Here is a 22388-nt window from a genome sequence, read left to right as displayed (position 1 = left end):
AGAATTACTTTCCCATTGTTCCTCAACTGTAGTGTATGATATACCATTTTGTAGCTCTGAGTCTCTACTTCTATCCAATGTAAAAAGAAAAAAGAAGAAAAAAAAGACACCATTTCAAATTTTATACCTAAGACTGATTTCAGTCGGTCGGTCACATTTGACTGTTTTTGGATTTTTTGTTAATTTACTGTTCATTTTTTATAGTTAGTTGGCAGCAAAATGGAACAAAATTTGCATCCCTAATTTCTACCTTTTGTATACCTATTAAGAATACATCACCATGAAGACAATGATATTCATATCCATAATTATGCATTTCTGTATAGTACAGAACAGGGACCCATGATGTAATTCCGTTACAGTAATTCCGTTACCGAATGTAAATCCACTTCCCTTGCTGTAATTCCATATTCAAAAAAATTTGTTCAAATATATAGCTGACACCCCATTCTTTCTGCAGACATCTTTGAATCATAATTCAAAGCAGATATTTGAGTTTTTTTGGTCACATAAAAAAGTGAGGTAGATTTGACTAATTCTGTTACTAAACTTTGCATCTGCACAGTTCTTCCAGTAAATGTATTTTTGTGAAATGATCTATGTAAATTGTTCAAAATAGTCCTTGTCCATGGAGTTTGTTAAACTTTGAAATCAATGGCAGACAATAGTAGCCTATGTAACGGCAGCTAATAAACCAGCTGATTGGAGCAGTTTACAGCACCTTATCCTGCTGGTCGCCTTTATCTAGCCCAGCCCTGGCATCTGTTCCCTGGGAGGGCACAAGGCAGGCGTGGGTGTAAAGTGGTGTATTGTGCTCTGGACAGAGGTGGTGAAAGCTTCTGTGTGTTTACCCTGAGGCTGATAAGGCCCTCCCGTTTCCCCTAGAGGGAAGTAGTCACAGGCAGAGACACAGAGAACTAAACTACCACCCTACAAGCACCGACTCTGGCAGACAGAACCAACTGAGCTACCACCCTACAGCTACACACGGACAGAGAACTAATGTACGTCCAGAGAAGAGGAGGAGAAGCGGACGAAGTAGCCGTTGACTGGTGGGCTAAGGATCTGTCAGACAGGGAACTTCATCCCTTCTCCAGATTGGATTTAAAACTGTGAAGACTGAGTCATACTAGTAGTCTGCAAAGAGGGCAACTTCAACTTGCAACTCCCTCTATCGACATCGAGCTAAGGAGATGGTTCTCAATAGTTTAGTAGCCTGATGTGGGAGAGCTAGAGAGAGAGCTGGGGAGAGGGAGAGCTGGGGAGAGCTGGGGAGAGGGATAGCTGGGGAGAGAGCTGGATAGAGAGAGAGAGAGCTAGGGAGAGAGAGAGAGCTGGGGGGAGAGAGCTAGGGAGAGAGAGGGAGCTGGAGGTGGAGAGAAAGCTAGAGTGAGAGAGAGAGCTGAGGAGAGATCTAGGGAGAGAGAGAGAAAGCTGGGGGGGAGAGAGAGAAAGCAGGAGAGCGAGATGACAGGCAGGAAATGCCTGGAGTCACAGGACTGAAATAAAGCAGAAGAGAGTATAACTGGATGTCCAGGGGGAGCTGTCTGTGCCAGGGAGAGGGCCAGAGGTTTAGCCAGCTGCAAGGGCATCCTGTGTCTCCCCTTACCTACTGACAGAAGTGGAGAAAGAAGACTGACAGAGAGACGAGAGGAGAGCAACAGACAGGCCTGTAGAAGCTGTAGCAGTATGAATGGTCACCGGGGTTTCTCTGTGCTGCGTTCTGAGGCAGCAGGAGCTGTGAGGACAGCTCTGGTGTCTGCTGAGAACCTCCAGCTCACCTTAAAGACTGAACTCAGCCAGGAGGAGCAGCACCTCACACCCCACACACACACCAATGGAGGCCCTGATGAGACACACACCAAAGGGTACTGTACAGAAGTGTGAGTCTTGGCACTTGCTTGTGATGTGTGTCTTCAAGTTTACCAAATAGCTTAGCGTTTCCTGATCTCTAGCTGATTAGTGTTAGTTGATTGTGACATTATTGTGAGTCACTCACGACCTGACATTGCTTTCTCTGCGCCTGGTAACAACACCCAATATGGTTAAGTTGTGTTTTGTGGTTTTCGTTCTCTCTACCCATCCCCCTCTCTCCCTCATGTTGTTCAATTTGATTTATTTGATTTATTAGGATCCACATTAGCCGACGCCATTGGCGACATCTAGTCTTACTAGGGACTAAAAAGACATTACAGACAAAATACTTTACAATTTACGTACATATAAAAACATGAACAGTTACACATGTCAGTACATACACACAACAAGTAAGTCACATGGGGAGGGGCGTTGTGCCGTGAGGTGTTGCTTTATTCGTTTTTTTAAAACCAGGTTTGCTGTTCACTTGCGCAATATAAGATGGGAGTTCCATGCAATCATGGCTCTTTATAATACTGTATGTTTCCTTGAATTTGTTCTGGACCTGGGGACTGTGAAAAGACCCCTGGTGACATGTCTGTTGGGGTAAGTGTGTGTCTAAGTTGACTATGCAAACACAATTTCCAAGTCAAACTCTCTGTGCACCACAGTTTTCCATTCTTTAGTTAATGAAATTCATTAATCAATTCCTGGCTACATCAGTGAGAGTTGTCTGGTGTACAAGCGCATTCTGCTATGCAAATAAGCAGTGTGATAATATTAAATAGCGTATTGTACATTTTCTAATCTCTTTCTCCCCCTCCAGGAATGATGACCTTAAAGAGATGCTTGAGAGCAACAAGGAGTCACTTAAACTGGAGGCCATGAAGAGGGTTGTTGGGGTGAGTAGTAGAACCTATACACACATTCCAAGCCTGATAAGTGCACATCAGCTAAGTGCACTGCAAACTCAGTTCAAGTGTACTTCAGTTTTATAGTCTCAATTCATTTACTGATTTTTTTTTTTTTTATCCTCCTTTGAAAAAGTATAAATAGATGCAGTACATTGCTGTAGTATGATATGTACAATGCAATAGTAAATTGAATACTGTGGTGAAACATGTAAGTGATTTTCTGTTTACAGCTGATCGCAAAGGGGAAGAATGCCTCTGAGCTGTTCCCAGCAGTGGTGAAGAACGTGGCTAGTAAGAATATAGAGGTAGGGCATCATCCACACACACATACACTGAGCATCCATTCTATTTGCACAACATGGTTGAAAACATTTAGAAGGCTCTATCTAAAAGAACATGGAGGACATCTCCCCACTGCAAGTATGAGACCACAGAACCACTGCCCGGCCAGATGAGTTCCCCACTCCTGGTAATATTGATCAGGAGAATAAACATGCAGTAGGAAAGGGTGTGTGTGTGTGACAGGGCAGCCAATGGTAGGGAACTGGAGCAGGTTGGTGGGGGTAATTGGCAGAGGAGAGCCCATGGTCACGTCCTCTCTCCCCCCTCACACACACCAGCTGCTAGGGTAGTGCTAGATCCCTCTCTGGGCCTCTTTGCATCTCTCTGTCTGTCTTCACCTCTCTTTCCACCCTCTCTCTCACCCCCTTGCTTGTTCTCTCCTCCACAGGCCTGTGTAGTGCTGTGTGTTATTGATTGTCTCTAATCAGAAAGCAGCACAGGACACAGAGTATTGAAGGAATAATGTGATTTAATATCAGGATGCTTTGTTTTCTTCAACTAGTTCTAGGAACAACACCCTGATACTAGACATCCTGGAGGTGTGTGTATGAGTGGGAAAATGAGGGTAGTATGGAGGGGGAGGGGGGCTAGACTATATGATGACTGATCTAATAATGGATATTCAATCACTAGCTTATTTGATTAGTATTCCTAGTTTTGAACATCTATTTTCTGTGATGTCGATATGATGTGATTCCCTTAAAACGGGGCCAAATGGGTTATGTCCCCTCTTAGTCATTAATGCTGTTAATTCACCCACTAATTACTGCAATGATTGAGAACTGTTTCACCACAGCTGAACCTCCCCGTACACACACCGAATAATACTGGTGAATCATGAAAGGGCCAACCTTTAACCCCCAGTCGGACACTGTACAAATATTAGCTCAGTCTCCTACGTGTGAAGTGAGAGAGGAGGAGGAGAGGGGGAGGGAAGGAAGTGAGGGAGGAGGAGAGAGGGGGAGGGAAGGAAGTGAGGGAGGAGGAAGGGAGGAAGCGATAACGCTACTGAAACTTTCTGAATTCAAACAAAAAATAGTTTTGCTCATTCTCTGCTCTCCCTGAAACAACATGGATCTAGACTGTTATAATATCAAACAGGAACACTTTCAACCTCCGCTTTCCCCCTTTAAAACAACTAAACCAAGACGTACATCTGACGTCTAGCCAAAGCACTGTTCTCTCCACTGTCAAAGAATAGTGTTACCTACATATTCTGTAATGTGGATGGTCTGTGCTCAACCCGAAAGCTAATGAATGAATGGATTTAGGATTTGTTTTAAAATAAGGGTGTATTAATAACTAATTCAAAGTATGTGTGTTTTCCAGCTGAAGAAGTTGGTGTATGTGTACCTGGTGAGGTATGCAGAGGAGCAGCAGGACCTGGCTCTACTGTCCATCAGCACCTTTCAGAGAGCCCTCAAGGTAATGTGTGTGTGTGTGCGCGAGAGCCCTCAAGGTAATGTGTGTGTGTGTGCGCGCAGCAGGATTTGATGCTGAGGGTTCTACCGTTTAAATTTCCACGCACTTGTACTCTTAGACGAAGGTGTCATGTTTGGTGTGTGTATGCATGTGTTTTAAAGGTGTGTGTGTGTGTGTTGTGGAGAAGTATTGAGCCGTTAAAGAGTCTGTCTGTCTCTATGTGAGGTCACGGGCCAACAATGGGGTTTTTAGAGGCTACCCCATCATCATCATACACCAGAGCTGGAAAGCTACTTTCAACCCCTGATTTCAACCCCTGCTAGCTCCATACCATGCTTCACTTCCTACCTGTGTGGGTGGGTGTGATGTCGTTTTAGTGTAGTGCTGTATCATGTCTTCAGTATCTCACACCACATGATTTCTGTCTCCATTCCTTTCTTTCTATTTTACTTTCCTCTGTCTCAAAGTGTAGATAATACTAATACCGGCTATCTCTCCCTCTGCCAGGACCCTAACCAGCTGATCAGAGCCAGTGCTCTCAGGGTTCTGTCCAGTATCAGAGTCCCCATCATCGTTCCCATCATGATGCTGGCCATCAAGGAGGCCGCCTCCGACATGTCCCCTTACGTCAGGAAAACATCCGCCCACGCCATCCAGAAACTCTACAGGTGGGGTGTGGGTGGGTGTGTTTGTGCACGTGTGAGTGTTTTTCTGTGTGTGTGTTTGGACCTTGGAGTTGTATCAAAGCTTTCCTCCTCCTCCTCAGCCTGGACCAGGATCAGAAGGAACTCCTGATAGAAGTCATTGAGAAACTGCTGAAGGACAAAAGCACAGTGAGTAGAACCAGTTTACAGTACCAGATCATATATAATTATCCACAGGAGACCGCTTACAAGACCTCAGTAGACAACATGCTCTCCATACAGTGTTAATTTTGTCAACAATAGCTATGATGTAAAATACTGTCAACAATATATTTTTCCTGGCTAAAACTATGACGATAGTTTAGATACGTTTTCTCTGTGCTCCTGTCCAGGGCGAACAATTTACTGTTAATACTTGACCAACACTCTCTACCGTGTTAATTTTGTAACATTTAATTAGGAATCAAATCCAATTCACTAATTAGCCTATTTTTTTCTGACATTTTTGGCCTTTTCATCGTAAAATGTCGAAACAACAACGGCCACGAGTCACATCGCGCTCTAGCAACTCCTGTGGCGGGCCAGGCGCATGCACGCTGACACGGTCGCCAAGTGTACAGGGTTTCTTGTGATGCATTGGTGCGGCTGGCTTCTGGGTTAAGCAGGCATTGTGTCAAGAAGCAGTCGTTTTTCGGTGGACGTGTGGCTCTCAACCTTCGCCTCTCCCGAGTCCGTACGGGAGTTGCAGCGATGGGACAAGACTGTAACTACCAATTGGATTCCATGAGATTGGGGAGCAAAAAAAAAGATATATATATTTTTGTAAATAAACGTGCCTCCACCCTGCTGCCAAAAAATTACAATTATTCTTCCAGTAACTTAATGTTATGAACAATGATGGTATGTATAGGGTGACATATTCTCACAAGAACAATATAGTTTGAATAGTATTTTATTTGCTGTTCTGATTATTGTCTTATTTCACTGTAGAGCCTCTAGCCCTGCTCAATATGCCTTAGCCAACCCTTTAGTTCCATCTCCCAAACATGCAGTGACATCAGCTGGTATAAAAACAATATCTCTCTCATCATCACACAATGCCTAGGTTTACCTCCAATGTATTCACATCCTACCATACCTTTATCTGTACATTATGCCTTGAATATATTCTATCGCACCCAGAAACCTGCTCCTTTTACTCTCTGTTCCGAACATACTAGACGACCAGTTCTTATAGCCTTTAGCCGTACCCTTATCCTACTCCTCCTCTGTTCCTCTGGTGATGTAGAGGTTAATCCAGGCCCTGCAGTGCCTAGCTCCACTCCTATTCCTCAGGTGCTCTCATTTGTTGACTTCTGTAACCGTAAAAGATTTGGTTTCATGCATGTTAACATTAGAAGCCTTCTCTCTAAGTTTGTTTTATTCACTGCTTTAGCACACTCTGCCAACCTGGATGTCCTAGCCGTGTCTGAATCCTGGCTTAGGAAGACCACCAAAAACCCTGAAATTTCCATCCCTAACTATAACATTTTCCGAAAAGATAGAACTGCCAAAGGGGGCGTAGTTAGCCTGCAGAGTTCTGTCTTACTATCCAGGTCTGTACCCAAACAATTCGAGCTTCTTCTTTTAAAAATCCACCTTTCCAGAAACAAGTCTCTCACCGTTGCCGCTTGCTATAGACCACACTCTGCCCCCAGCTGTGCCCTGGACACCATATGTGAATTGATAGCCCCCCCCATCTACCTTCAGAGCTCGTGCTGCTAGGTGACCTAAACTGGGACATGCTTAACACCCCGGCCATCCTACAATCCAAGCTTGATGCCCTCAATCTCACACAAATTATCAATGAACCTTCATAGATATCATCCTAACCAACTTGCCCTCCAAATACACCTATGCTGATTTCAACCAAGATCTTAGCGATCACTGCCTCTTTGCCTGCATCCGCAATGGGTCTGCGGTCAAACGACCACCCCTCATCACTGTCAAACGCTCCATAAAACACTTCAACGAGCAGGCCTTTCTTATCGACCTGGCCCAGGTATCCTGGAAGGATATTGACCTCATCCCGTCAGTAGAGGATGCCTGGTTATTCTTTAAAAGTGCCTTCATCACCATCTTAAATAAGCATGCCACATTAGAAAAATTTAGAACCAGGAACATATATAACCCATGGTTCACTCCAGACCTGTCTGTCCTTGACCAGCACAAAAACATCCTGTGGCGTACTGCATTAGCATCGAATAGCCCCCATGATATGCACATTTTCAGGGAAGTTAGGAACCAATATACACAGGCAGTTAGGAAAGCTAAGGCTAGCTTTTTCAAACAGAAATTTGCATCCTGTAGCACAAACTCAAAATAGTTCTAGGACACTGTAAAGTCCATGGAGAATAAGAGCACCTCCTCCCAGCTGCCTACTGCACTGAGGCTAGGAAACATTGTCACCACTGATAAATCCACTATAATTGAGAATTTCAATAAGCATTTTTCTACGGCTTTCCACCTGGCTACCCCTACCCCGGTCAACTGCCCTGCACCCCCCACAGCAACTCGCCCAAGCATCCCCCATTTCTCCTTCACCCAAATCCGGATAGCTGATATTCTGAAAGAGCTGCAAAATCTGGACCCCGACAAATCAGCCGGGCTAGACAATCTGGACCCTCTCTTCCTAAAATGATCTGCCAAAATTGTTGCAACCCCTATTACTAGCCTGTTCAACCTCTTTCGTATCATCTGAGATTCCCAAAGATTGGAAAGCTGCCGCGATCATCACCCTCTTCAAAGGGGGAGACACTCTAAACCCAAACTGCTACAGACCTATATCTATCCTACCCTGCCTTTCTAAGGTCTTCGAAAGCCAAGTTAACAAACAGATTACCAACCATTTCGAATCCCACTGTACCTTCACCGCTATGCAATCTGGTTTCAGAGCTGGTCATGGGTGCACCTCAGCCACGCTCAAGGTCCTAAACGATATCATAACCGCCATCGATAAGAGACATTACTGTGCAGCCGTATTCATCAACCTGGCCAAGGCTCTCGACTCTGTCAATCACCACATTCTTATCGGCAGACTCAACAGCCTTGGTTTCTCAAATGACTGCCTCGCCTGGTTCAGCAACTACTTCTCAGATGGAGTTCAGTGTGTCAAATCGGAGGGCCTGTTGTCCGGACCTCTGGCAGTCTCTATGGGATTGCCACAGGGTTCAATTCTCGGGCCGACTCTCTTCTCTGTATACATCAATGATGTCGCTCTCGCTGCTGGTAATTCTCTGAACCACCTATACGCAGACGACACTATTCTGTATACTTCTGGCCCTTCTTTGGACACTGTGTTAACTAACCTCCAGACGAGCTTCAATGCCATACAACTCTCCTTCCGTTGCCTCCAACTGCTCTTAAATGCAAGTATAACTAAATGCATGCTCTTCAACCGATCGCTGCCCGCACGCCCAGCATCACTACTCTGGACGGTTCTGACTTATGTGGACAAGTACAAATAGCTAGGTGTCTGGCTAGACTGTAAACTCTCCTTCCAGACTCACATTAAGCATCTCCAATCCAAAATGAAATGTAGAATCGGCTTCCTATTTCGCAAAACAAAGCATCCTTCACTCATGCTGCCAAATATACCCTTGTAAAACTGACCATTCTACCGATCCTCGACTTCGGCGATGTCATCTACAAAATAGCCTTCAACAAATTGGATGCAGTCTATCACAGTGCCATCCATTTTGTCACCAAAGCCCCATATACTACCCACCACTGCGACATGTACGCTCTCGTTGGCTGGCCCTCGCTTCATACTCGTCGCCAAACCCACTGGCTCCAGGTCATCTACAAGTCTTTGCTAGGTAAAGCCCCGCCTTATCTCAGCTCACTGGTCACCATAGCAGCACCCACCTGTAGCATGCGCTCCAGCAGGTATATCTCACTGGTCACCCCCAAAGCCAATTCCTCCTTTGGCTGCCTTTCCTTGAAGTTCTCTGCTGCCAATGACTGGAACGAACTGCAAAAATCACTGAAGCTGGAGACTCATATCTCCCTCACTAGCTTTAAGCTCCAGCTGTCAGAGCAGCTCACAGATCACTACACCTGTACATAGCCCATCTGCAAATAGCCCATCCAACTACCTCATCCCCATACTGTATTTATTTATTTATCTTGCTCCTTTGCACCCCAGTATCTCTACTTGCACATTCGTCTTCTGCACATCTATCACTCCAGTGTTTAATTGGTATATTGTAATTTCTTCGCCAACATGGCCTATTTATTGCCTTACCTCCCGTACATTTGTTTTTACAGTACATGGCACAATTAGCTTTTACCAACTAGCTGTGGCTAGACAGCCTCTATGCTAGATGGGGTGGTGGTAATTAGGCTAGTCGCTACCTAGGGCTTGCCGCTGAGCTGTCTCTTTCCATGCCTCAATAGGATACCCTACTGACATACTGTGAGCATGTTTAATACCTACAATTTTATACTCCCAAAGGACCACGTGTATTATTTTTTACTATTTGACTAGTTGGTCCGCTTTGTTGCTTAGTGGCTGCTGGCACGGGACTGCCGGTTGTACAGATGGTAATTAATACCTCAGGATGGGGGGCGGACAGACATATACCTCTTTTTTTGTATAATATATATTCTTTCTTATCCTTCAAATATGCATATTGCATAAGATACATTAGAGAACTGAGGTGGTTCCCTCCAGAATCCCCTTCCCTATGTGTAAACTTGATTATGTTGGCCCTGGATTGAGCTCTACTGAGGTTCAGTTTAACATGGTAGTATTGCTCTAGCCTAGGAGAGGTATATGCAGCCTTCAAACAGGGGGAAGGCCAGCAGAGGGGTCCAAGGTTTTCTTCTGTGTATTTTGTTGTTTTTAGCAGTTTATTTTCTTTATATTTTATTGTTCTGACCTTTCAGCACACTGGCCATGTGAGTATACGAACATTCATTTCTAATTACTATGACTATGCCTAATTCACATACTCTAGGCTCCACTTGCTTTATCACCTGGAACTTAAAAGGAATTAGCCATGTGGTCAAGCATAGCCGAGTGTATGCTCATCTTAAGTCTTTAAGTCCGGACATTGTTTTTCTCCAAGAGACCAATCTCCAGTCTAGCAACCATGATAAACTAAAAAGAGGATGGGTCGACCAAATATTTCACTCCAACTTTATTGTGAAGGCCAGAGGTTTAGCCATCCTTATCAGAAAAGGCACCCCGTTTGTCTCCTCCAAAGTAATTTTCAGATCATAATATATTATAGTGATGGGGAAATAGTTTAGGACACAGGCTGTTCTGGCTAACCCCTAATTGGTATGACGCTCAATTTTTTAGACCTCATTGTAACACTTCCCGACCTTAATGCTCATCATTTGATACTGGGTGGAGATTTCAATTCTGTATTACATCCAATTTTAGACAGATCCAGATGGAAGCCCAACAATGTAATTTCAAAATCAGGTGCAGTATTCAATTCCTTTCTATAATCCTTTAATTTGTCTGTTCCATGGAGGAGGAGCTGTTAAACAGTACTTCTTTTTTTTTCTCCAGTCCACCACTCATACTCTAGGATGTACTTTTTCCTGCTGGACAATATAATTCTTCCTTTTGTAGCTAATAACCCATATCACAGTATCGTTATCTCAGACCATAGCCCTGTCTAGCTAGATATCCGCTTTCCGGACAGCACTGTGTCACAACGGCGTGCCGACTTGACCCACTACTACTATCCTGTAGTGTCTTTAAAAAATGCATATCAACTCACATTGATGTCTTTTTTCAGATCAACTGCACCCCTGACGTGTCTCACTCTACTGTGTGGGAGTTGTTAAAAGCATATCTAAGGGGACAAATTATTTCATACACAGTGTATGACAATAAACAGCGCACTAAACGCTTATCGGAGCTATCTCAACTCATTCTAGGTGTGGACAAGGACAACAGATATGCCTCTTCTCCGACTCCTGAACTCTACAGAGGGAGACTGCTACACCAATCAGAATTTGACAATCTTTCTACTAAACAAACGGAGCAGCTTCTGTTTAAGTCGAGGCAGACATTTTATGAACAAGGCAACTGGCAAGTTATTTCACCAGCTTCAACAATCCGCTGCTAGCAGCACCATACCTGAAATCTGTGTTGCAGCTGATTTATATTCTACCAATCCCAAAGAAATCAACAATCAATTTAAGCAATTCTACTTTGCTCTTTACTCATCAGAGGCTCTTCCTGACGCATCTCTTATGCAGGCATTTCTATACAATCTGGACATCCCCTGTCTCAATTCAGATAGAACAAACAAACATGGATGCCTCAATAAGTGATGATGAAGCTACTCTGGCAATCCAGTCCATGCAGAGCGGTAAAGCTCCTGGGCCTGAGGGCTTCCCTATTGAAATTTATAAAGCATTCTCCTCTATACTATCCCCTATCCTCAGCTCAATGTACAATGAAATCCTTTCTAGTCAGAAGCTGCCCCAGACACTTACCCAAGCGACTATTTCAGTTTTGCTTAAAAAGGACAAGAATCCCCTAGACTGTGGCTCATACTGCCCTATAAGCCTTTTGTGCTGTGATTATAACAATCTCACTAAGGTCTTCTCGCGCTGTTTAGAGACATTGTTGCCTAATATAATTAACTCTGACCAAACCGGATTTATCTCAGGAGGGCAATCTTTCTATAATATGCGCCGGCTATTTAATGTTCTTTATTCTGCCCACTCAACTCTACAGCCAGAGGTTGTCATCTCTCTTGATGCTGAGGCTTTAGACCTGGTTGAGTGGGAATATCTATTTACAGTACTGGAGAGTTTTGGGTTTGGCCGGTCATTCCTTTCCTGGATTAAGATTTTGTACTCGTCCCCAATGACTACTGTTCGCACCAACAGTGTTACTTCCAGCTACTTCCCTCTCCACAGGGGGGCTAGGCAGGGTTGCTGTTTATCCCCTTTCCTATTTGATATGGCTATTCAGCCTCTTGCTATCGCCCTGTGCGTGGAGGAGAGGATTAAGGTAATACTAAGGGGCAACATAACTTGCAAGGTGTCCTTATATGCAGACAAACTTATTTTATACATATCTAACCCTGTGGAGTCTATACCCTATCTATTGGATATGCTACAAGGTTTTGGGACATTCTCTGGTTATAACCAAACAAAACGTGTGCTCCTCTTGTCGTGGTGTATCTAATCAAAGTGAGGAGAGATTGCAGATTCTTTCAACACTTTATCATAAGATTTGCAAAAATGGAGCATCAACAACCCACTAAACAGTGCATAGTTGAAAAGCTCAACGAACAGTGCTGGTTCAATGCTTTTATAGAGAAAATGCATACAACCACTTTCTGTATACGTGGCAGTCATCAGATAGTGTGTAAAAGGTCATTCGTTGTCTGTGTAAATTTAAGATAGCACAAGGTTGATAGCCCGAGGGCTCAACCGTCTAACTGCGTTCACAACAAGAAACACGATATTGTACTCCTTTCTCCAAGGTTCCATACATGTGACTTTCTGTAGATGGTAAACCCACGGGATTTCACATGCTGCAGTTGCACCCAAATGTATCTTAGCTGTAAGCCCAGTCTTAAAACTTGTCTTGGTGTGACTTAGTCATATCAGGTTAGAAAAACACTAGCATATAACAAGACTATTCTTTAAGCAGTAAAACATGGGATAGCATGACTAATTATGTAATTTTTCACGACATATTCTCCCTTTTGAGACTAAGTCTCAACCTAATAGAAAATGACTTACAATTATTTCCATTAAACAAGCATTAACATGAGGGGAAAGAAAATACTTTCTTATACTTAGTACATTACAATTGTAAATGACCTCTGTTGTCAGTGAGTTTCAACCCTTCGTATAGTGCAATTCATTCTCAGAAGGGGGAAAGGAACATATGTATTCAAACGTCCGTACATTATCACCACACAGAAGGCAATAGCTTCGTTGAGACTGTCTATTGTCTCAGGGTCACCATGACGGTAGGCCCTTAACCCTACCTTGGGAGCACCATTCACATAACCCACGCCGTGAGCATGGCCTATGGACTGCACCATTGACTCAATATGTTTACCTCTGTGTTATGGATTATCATAGTCTTCATCAGACATGTAATCAGGCATAGGAAATAAATCAGGTAAATAGGGTTCTGAGGCATCTCCTTCAGGGGTCAGTAATGGCATTGCAAGAATAGTCTTAACGGCTTTGCTGCACAATTTCTTAACACAAGTTATATTCAGCATTATTGTAAAAAAAATAAAAATAACTAAGCCATAAATCAACCATTTAAATATTGTACCTCCCATAACACCAGATATTTACTGAACCCATCCAAACTGATTCCAATCACCACTGAGCTTTTTCAGATGTTCCACCACAATAGTGAAGTTACCCTCACCCTGGGGTATGAATGTACAGTAATGGTCACCTATCATTTGGCACACTCTTAAGCGAACATTCTGTCCCCGTATGTACTTAGCCTCCGGCTACAAATACATGTTGCACAATGAATCATTCTATCTAATTCATAAAACGTTAGTCACTACTGCTAGTCCACTTACATAGTTAAACATACTAAAGTCAATTGTACTGTATCATCCAGAAAGCCATATGTTTCTTTATTAGAATTCTGATAACATGGTAAAATAAAACCACTACTATCAATGTTATTCAACCCAAATTTAGTTCTCCACGTTGAGTCGATCACTTAAATTCAAGACCCATAACTTCTTATGGCTGGGGGCAGTATTGAGTAGCTTGGATGAATAAGGTGCCCAAAGTAAACTGCCTGCTACTCAGGTCCAGTTGCTAATATATGCATAGTATTAGTAGATTTGGATAGAAAACACTCTGAAGTTTCTAAAACTGTTTGAATGATGTCTGTGAGTATAACAGAACTCATATGGCAGGCAAAAACCTTAGAAAGAATCCAACCAGGAAGTGGGAAATCTGAGGTTTGTAGGTTTTCAACTCATCGCCTATCGAATATACAGTGGGATATTGGTCATATTGCACTTCCTAAGGCTTCCACTAGATGTCAACAGTCTTTAGAACCTTGTTTGCTGCTTCTACTGTGAAGGAGGGGGGAATGAGGGCTCTTTCAGGGGTCTGGCAGAGTGCCATGAGCTGACCACGCGCGTTCACGTGAGAGTTAGACCTGCGTTCCATCGCATTTCTACAGACAAAGGAATTCCCCAGGTTGGAACATTATTGAAGATTTATGTTAAAAACATCCTAAAGATTGATTCTATACTTCGTTTGACATGTTTCTACGAACTGTAATATGACTTTTCATCTGAACTTTCGCATGGATTTGCTCGCGCGTCGTGAGTTTGCATTGTGTACTGAACGTGCTAACAAAAAGGAGGTATTTGGACATAAATGATGGACTTTATTGAACAAATCAAACATTTATTGTGGAACTGGGATTCCTGGGAGTGCATTCTGATGAAGATCATCAAAGGTAAGTGAATATTTATAATACTATTTCTGACTCCACAACATGGCGGATATCTTTATGGCTTGTTTGGGCTCTGAGCGCTGTACTCAGATTATAGCATGGTGTGCTTTTTCCGTAAAGTTGTTTTGAAATCTGACACAGCGGTTGCATTAAGGAGAGGTTTATCTAAAGTTGCATGTATAATACTTGTATCTTTTATCAATGTTTGAGTATTTCTGTAAATTGATGTGGCTCTGCAAAATCACGGGATGTTTTGGAGGCAAAACATATAGCGGCAATGTAAACTGAGATTTTTTTTATATAAATATGAACTTTATCGAACAAAACATACATGTATTGTGTAACATGAAGTCCTAGAAGTGTCATCCGATGAAGAAGGTTAGTGATTAATTTTATCTCTATTTCTGCTTTTTGTGGCTCCTCTCTTTGGCTGGAAAAATGGCTGTGTTTTTCTGTGAATAGGTGCTGACCTAACATAATGATATGTTGTGCTTTCGTCGTAAAGCCTTTTTGAAATCGGACACTGTGGTGGGATTAACAACAAGTTTATCTTTAAAATGGTGTAAAATACTTGTATGTTTGAGGAATTTTAATTGAGATTTCTGTTTTGAATTTGGCGCCCTGCACTTTCACTTTCACAGCCATAAGAAGTTAACTTAGCACACACCAATACAGTTAGAACATACATTTTCAAACGGGACCATATACAGTTGAAGTCAGAAGTTTACATACACTTAGGTTAGAGTCATTAAAACTTGTTTTTCAACCACTCCAATTAATGGGATCCGTGCTTCACGGTTGGGATGGTGTTCTTTGGGTTGCAAGCCTCCCCCTTTTTCCTCCAAACATAACGATGGTCATTATGGCAAAACAGTTCTATTTTTGTTTCATCAGACCAGAGGACATTTCTCCAAAACGTACAATCTTTCTCCCCGTGTGCAGTTGCAAACCGTTAAAAAAAAGTCTGTCTTTTTTATGGCGGTTTTGGAGCAGTGGCACCTTCCTTGCTGAGCGGCCTTTCATCAGGTTATGTCGATATAGAACTTGTTTTACTGTGGATATAGATACTTTTGTACCTGTTTCCTCCAGCATCTTCACAAGGCCCTTTGCTGCTGTTCTGGGATTGATTTTCACTTTTCGCACCAAAGTACGTTCATCTCTAGGAGACAGAAGGCGTCTCCTTCCTGAGCGGTATGATGGCTGTTTGGTCCCATGGTGTTTATACTTGCATACTATTGTTTGTACAGATGAACGTGGCACCTTCAGGTGTTTGGAAATTGCTCCCAAGGGTGAACCAGACTTGTAGAGGTATCCAATTTTTTTTCTGAAGTCTTGGCTGATTTCTTTTGTTTTTCCCATGATGTCAAGCAAAGAGGCACTGAGTTTGAAGGTAGGCCTTGAAATACATCCACAGGTACACCTCCAATTGACTCAAATTATGTCAATTAGCCTATCAGAAGCTTCTAAAGCCATGACATAATTTTCTGGAATCTTCCAAGCTGTTTAAAGGCACAGTCAACTTAGTGTATGTAAAATTCTGACCCACTGGAATTGTGATACAGCGAATTATAAGTGAAATAATCTGTCTGTAAACAATTGTTGGAAAAATGACTTGTGTCATGCACAAAGTAGATGTCCTATCCGACTTGCCAAAACTATAGTTTGTTAACAAGAAATGTGTGGAGTGGTTGAAAAACAAGTTTTAATGACTCCAACGTAAGTGTATGTAAACTTCCGACTTCAACTGCACTTCATACTGTATACTATTAGTTAATTTTAGTATATTGTAACCTTTATGTTGAGCTTTGCATGTCTACCAGAAGTTGATGCTGTAGCTATGCAGCCTCTTGCTAGCTCGTTAGCATAACAAATAATAGTTAGTCATTTTACTACTTTGTGTGTTTTGGAAATTCGGACTGTTTAGAGCACACACTGCCCGCTCTGACCAATGAGCAGTGTTGATCCAAGCTCTCTGACCTCAAAGGCTGTCAATCACCCAAGATAACTGGCTAAAGTTGGCTAGCTTGCTTGCTACTTCCAGACACAAATAAGAGAACACATCCTCACTTTGACCATTTACTCACCCTAGCAGAGCTGGTTAGGCTTTTGTCATGTTATCCAAAGCGTTGGTGACTAACTGTGCTCCTGGCAACAATTTAATTACATTCTTTCCCTGATGTTTACTGACACCGGCCATATTCAACCGGTGTTGACCATTCATCAGTTATTCTGCGCTCTGGTACATTCAGAAAAGAGTGTTCTGACATCCGAACAAATAGCCAGAGGGAATTTACAAAGCACCATATCTAATAATGTCCATTGAGAACGCACAACGACTATACCATTTAGCTAAGATGAGAATGATGTGAATAATCAAGTCAATAAACGTTGGATAGCATATAGTTAATATACTAGCAAGTTCGATGCAATGATATGCTATGCGGTTCATAAGGACAGCGTAACCAACAAATTTGTCAGCCAACATAACGTATAACGCAACTTGATTTGAAAAGTCATTACTTTATAATATTGCTCAACATTTTCTTAACATTTGTCATAATTAGTTAAAGCAATGAATTTGTATTTATGTCAAATAAGCATACTACATACTCAATTTACTTCACAAATAGAGCGGTTATGCTCTAGTACAAATATTACTACTGTTGGTTCTAGCGATTTTTCTCCTCTGCCGATAGAACGGTGACATCAAAACGCTGATGTATTGAGCCTTAGACTTTCATTTCATGTCATTGTGCCAACTCACAATAGCATCTGAATTCTTTATTATATTGGAGTTTTCCGTCAGCAGGGAAATGCTGCCCAATTTTATCCGTAATTTAGATTTCTTCTCCCCATATTCTAGCCAAATTGGTAGAATGCTCTTGCTCTTCTTTTAGTACCTCTATGGCTTTGCTATAGTTTTCCTCTTCCTGACCGTGGCCAGAGTGTTTTAGATTTACTCATTCACTGCTCTAATATATGCCAATTTAACAATTTTCGAAGGTAGTGATACCCACTTCTCTGGAGAGTAGTTATGGTATATTTGCCTTTTAATTGGTAACGGTTTTGATACCTTGTATTAGAACCAATACTGGAACGTCTGCCAATTTACTACTGGAGAATGTGTTCCTTTATTCGATCCCACAGTGCAGCCAGTCGGGCTGATAGGGTCCATCGTCCGTCCATAATATAAATCTCTCGTCAATACACACAGTCAGGAAACCAAAACAAACAAACAGTATTTGGTTAGGAACGTCTTCCTTTCTTATAATTTGAAAAGAGTAATTTCTCCTCCATCAAAATATTTTTTTACTCTGTCATTTTAAATGTTGTACCCACATGGTAGTTCCTCCTATGCACATTTCCGTATAGGGTTTAAATGTATAGCTGGTTTCCCTATCATAACCAACTGTTTTACCAGTACACTGATTCATTTTATTTTAAAGTGTTTATATATATTTATTTTTTCCTGTCATTTTTCTTTACATTTTTTTTATTTATTTTTAGCAGGAATAGGTTTTCTATCTCAGGATTGTGCCGTGGAATCACATAACTCGTAACCGTGTCATATCATCCCATGACTGCTTTTCTGCTTCAACAGAGAAACACAACCCCTGTCTCTAACCAGGATACTTCTGCTTCAACAAAGAAATCCCAATCGGAGATTTCCCCTGCTCCTACAGGGTCACCCTGCTTAAACAGGATGTTTGCCCTAGAATTACTTCTAGGACTTTCCCTATTCAGAAATAACTCTGCTACAACTAGGGGTGTCTTTTCTACAACAAAGACATAATGTGTACAACCTGTTCTTAGAACAGGATTTTCGATGTTTAAAAGAAAATCAGTCTCACTCTGAATTTATCTTATCTGTCCGGAATGACGTATCCCCTCACTGACACTCCTGACAGGTCCGAGGTGGGTCCCCCTCTGCTCCGTTTTAGTAGTCGGAGTGTGTGGTACCCTGAGTCACGTCTAACGAAGCCCCTGCGCGCAGTTTAACCTCTGTCTCCTGGGAGCAATCGGAAAGCGAAGTTAGCATCCCACCGCTGTCACCAATTTGTCGTGGAATATCTAATCAAAGGGAAGAGAGACTAGATTCTTTCAAACAACACTTTATCATAAGATTAGCAAAAATTGTGAATCAAGGTAGAGCATCAGGTGCATAGTTGAAAGCTCAACGAACAGTGCTGGTTGAATGCTTTTATTGAGAAAATACATACAACCCCTTTCTGTATACGTGGCAGTCAGCAGATAGTGTGTAAAAGGTCATTCGTTGTCTGTGTAAATTTAAGATAGCACAAGGTTGATAGCCCGAGGGCTCAACTGTCTAACTGCGTTCACAACAAGAAACACGATATTGTACTCCTTTCTCCAAGGTTCCATACATGTGACTTTCTGTAGATGGTAAACCCACGGGATTTCACATGCTGCAGTTGCACCCAAATGTATCTTAGCTGTAAGCCCAGTCTTATGACTAAGTCACACCAAGACAAGTTTGTATCAGGTTAGAAAATCACTAGCATATAACAAGAGACTATTCTTTAAGCAGTAAAACACGGGATAGCATGACTAATTATGTAATTTTCCACGACACTCCATTAATCAGTTAGCAGAAGGAATTGGGTATGCCGATTTCCCATTTAAGGTGGAGCTTCAGCTCTTTACTAATTTGGGGATAAAGGTCACAGACTCATTCAAGGCTCTGTTTAAACAACTTAAAAACACTCCTGGAGCGCATTAAGCAGGATTTCATAATGTGGTTAGGTACACTGTGCTTGGGTCCCGATTTTAAAGTTAGTCTTAACCTGGTCCCCATTAATACAATATGTTGAGCACCTGTTGGTGGAGGGATGGGATGGGAGGGAGTGGTGGTGGAGGGATGGGAGTGAGGGGTAGAGGGATGACAGAGAGGGGTGGATGGGGGGGGTTGTACTGTTTTTCTGTTCTCATATCTGAAAATGTATAAATTAATAAAGTTGACGAGATGCCCTGGGAAAAACAAATTACTTTTTATTTTCGTCTTCAAAAATGTGACGAGACGAGAATTCCACGTGAGACTAATGGACATTTAATTTGACATGAAGCTCCTTTTCATCTGTTTTGTCCAGTCACGAGCATGCATGCATGAAGAATATTTCATGCAATCCTCTCATTGGCAGAATTGACATCTTTCAGTTGCACAGTCTGATTGAGCTGATATGCCCTGCTCTCTCTCACAGCTCCCAGTCGGTCACTTCCGTCACTCGTCAATCTTTTGAACTGATTCGATGCCAGGACACTTGACTTGTAACTAACTTCAACTAGAAACAATGTTTACTCTTACTTTCATGTAAGTTTTTTTTGCTTTGATCACATCGGAAGATCTATTAGTCATTCCTCTGTGTCGCTGCTCTCGAGCCACAGTCCACAAATGCGAGTTGTGGTTGCTTTTTTCCTATGGGGAAAAACAAATGATATTAGTTTAGTAGTATGACTACAGTAATACTTCTGGCATTTTTGTAAAGATCAAATGCTTACTCACCCCCCTTGACCGTTATGATGGGGAGAAATTCAGAGCTGTAAATTGTTTAACCTGTAGCCAAGGATTTTATAACCTATATTGTTAATTATGGCTGCAATCTGCCGCAATATCAATGTTGCCAGCTAAGGTATATGAGGAGATAGTAGGCCTAGTTGACAGGCCTACTACTGAATGAAACGGAGGGACCTACTTGAATTTGTCCAATAGGAACTCTGGTTTTTGTTGGAAAAAGTGTGCTAGTGCTTTAAATGTATCTGAATGTGCACATAATGGAAGTTAGTTAGCCTAAAGTTAGTCTAAATATTCATTATTTAATAGAAAAAATGCCCTGACCAATGTGACTAAAATGGCTGCGACTAAAACTAGACTAAAATTGTCCCGAGTTTTAGTCGACTGATAATAACTAAAAATAACGAAGGATGAAATGACTCAAATGTGTTTTTAGACTAAAACTAAAATAGCTACCAAAATGAATGTCTCCATACACAAAAACCTGCAATGAACAAAGCAGCAATGCAATAAGCATGGATTAAATATATTGTATTCAGTCTGAAATCAGATGGGGTGTCATCTATTTAATATCATATCTGTTCAACAGTCAGTCCCTCTCTCTTACTTAATTCAAACCAAATCCATGATGTCACTACTATCACTAGGTGCAGTAATCCCATTCAGCCACCGGAGGGTGCTCCAGTCCAACAGAACAGTCCCCCCCAATCTTTAGGCGTCTCTCCCCTCAGCTTAGCTCATTCACCAATGCAATGCTTTGTTAGCACCCACTTAAACCCACATCCTTAGACTCCCCCAGTTAACTGTCCATTTAGAAAGGCATTCTCCCACTGATGCTGGTGTCACCTTAATTTGCTTTCTACGGTTAAGTTATTTTTTCTAGATTAGCTTGATGGCATTCTCCAACTCCAGTGTTTTAAAGCAGCCCAGCCCATCACAAATACAGCATCTCCTTCCCCTATTAGGATAATAGATAGGCGCATACTCTTCAGAAAGTCACCATAAATACATAGCTAAATGCTCTTATCAAGGCTGTTTAAATGTCAATTGTGTACGTGCTGAAGTTAGCATATAGAATGCCCTGTACATTTTAAAACATTTTAGCAGACACTTTTATCCAAAGCGACTTAATCATGTGGGCATACATGTTTTACATATGGGTGGTTCCAGGAATTGAACCCACTATTCTGGCGTTGTAAGCACCATGCTCTACCAACTGAGCTACAGAGGACCACATACAGGCCATACACGCTCTCCCCCTCTCAATTATGTATTCATTGCATACATTTCTCATTATATAAACAAATCCGTAGCACTAAGGCCAGTGGGGGCTGGAGAGCCCAGGACCAGATGCATAGCATATTTGGCTTCAGTCACTAACGAAGATAGATGATTTCTCCCCATTGTAACACTCTCGCTGGCTGGCTGGCTGGCTGGCTGGGGGACAGAGAGAGATAGAGGGCACAGTCACAGAAGTGCTAGTGCTGTGATTAAAAAGAGAGGAATGCTAATGTATTTTCAGGGGTATTTTTGTGTTACGATTGTTATAATAATTTCAGAGCTTTTATATCATATTTATTGTCGGTTTAGTCTCTTTGTTTTTTGTCGGTGATCTATCGTATTGCCTTTGGTCTTTCATTCAAAGTGTAGGCCTATTTGGATTTATTCACTCTTAGGAGTATCATAACAATCACTTCTGGATATATTTTACATGCGTCTTAAATTACCTGCTTTATGACTGTTGATCCCACAGCAGTATTTCAAGTGCATTTGATGTATGTGTCACAAAATGCTCTTTGCAGACATAAACACCTAAGGTGATATTTCCCTTCACGTTCAGATTTAGAATTTCAGATCTGCCGTAACTAGACTCCTTTACATGGTGTGATTAGCCTAATGAGGGAATGTATAAAGCTGAGGTGACAGACATGCGGCTCGGTAGTCGTTTATGGTCTACCATCCATACCCAAATTGTACTCTAAAACTAGTCTTGATTATTCTAGGTGATTGGGTGTTGCGAAAATTTGAATTCTCAGAAGAAAAAAAGTGAATTCCCAGTTATGCTGTTAAGACAATGGGGTAGTTTGATGTAAGTAGTATAAATCTGTATAGGTGTAAAAAATATAATACACTTTGTTATTGAGCCAATAAGTGGCCTTCCTGACGTTGGTCTGAACATTGATGGCCCCTTTAGGCTAAATGTG

The 22388-nt window shown here is 41.9% G+C and overlaps 1 protein-coding gene across 6 annotated transcripts in view; it reads left to right on the top strand.

Annotated features, from left to right (window-relative positions):
• ap3b1a (adaptor related protein complex 3 subunit beta 1a) overlaps nt 1-22388 on the top strand; it is an 84565-nt gene that overhangs the window by 7010 nt on the left and 55167 nt on the right. The window contains exons 1-7 of one of the 6 annotated variants that reach the window (XM_071350931.1): nt 902-1883; nt 2440-2463; nt 2684-2759; nt 3002-3076; nt 4443-4538; nt 5043-5203; nt 5302-5368. In XM_071350931.1, coding sequence (XP_071207032.1) covers nt 1690-1883; nt 2440-2463; nt 2684-2759; nt 3002-3076; nt 4443-4538; nt 5043-5203; nt 5302-5368 — 693 coding nt within the window. In that variant the 5' untranslated portion in view covers nt 902-1689. Of the gene's footprint in view, nt 1-901; nt 1884-1905; nt 2464-2683; nt 2760-3001; nt 3077-4442; nt 4539-5042; nt 5204-5301; nt 5369-22388 lie in introns of those variants that run through there. The other 5 variants (XM_071350933.1, XM_071350932.1, XM_071350935.1 and 2 more) reach the window with 5 other exon arrangements.

This window comes from Salvelinus alpinus, chromosome 18, assembly GCF_045679555.1.
Source record: "Salvelinus alpinus chromosome 18, SLU_Salpinus.1, whole genome shotgun sequence".
Classification (NCBI taxonomy): domain Eukaryota; kingdom Metazoa; phylum Chordata; class Actinopteri; order Salmoniformes; family Salmonidae; genus Salvelinus; species Salvelinus alpinus.
The sequence above is the reverse complement of the archived record's forward strand: the minus strand, read 5'-3'. Positions and strand labels throughout refer to the sequence as shown.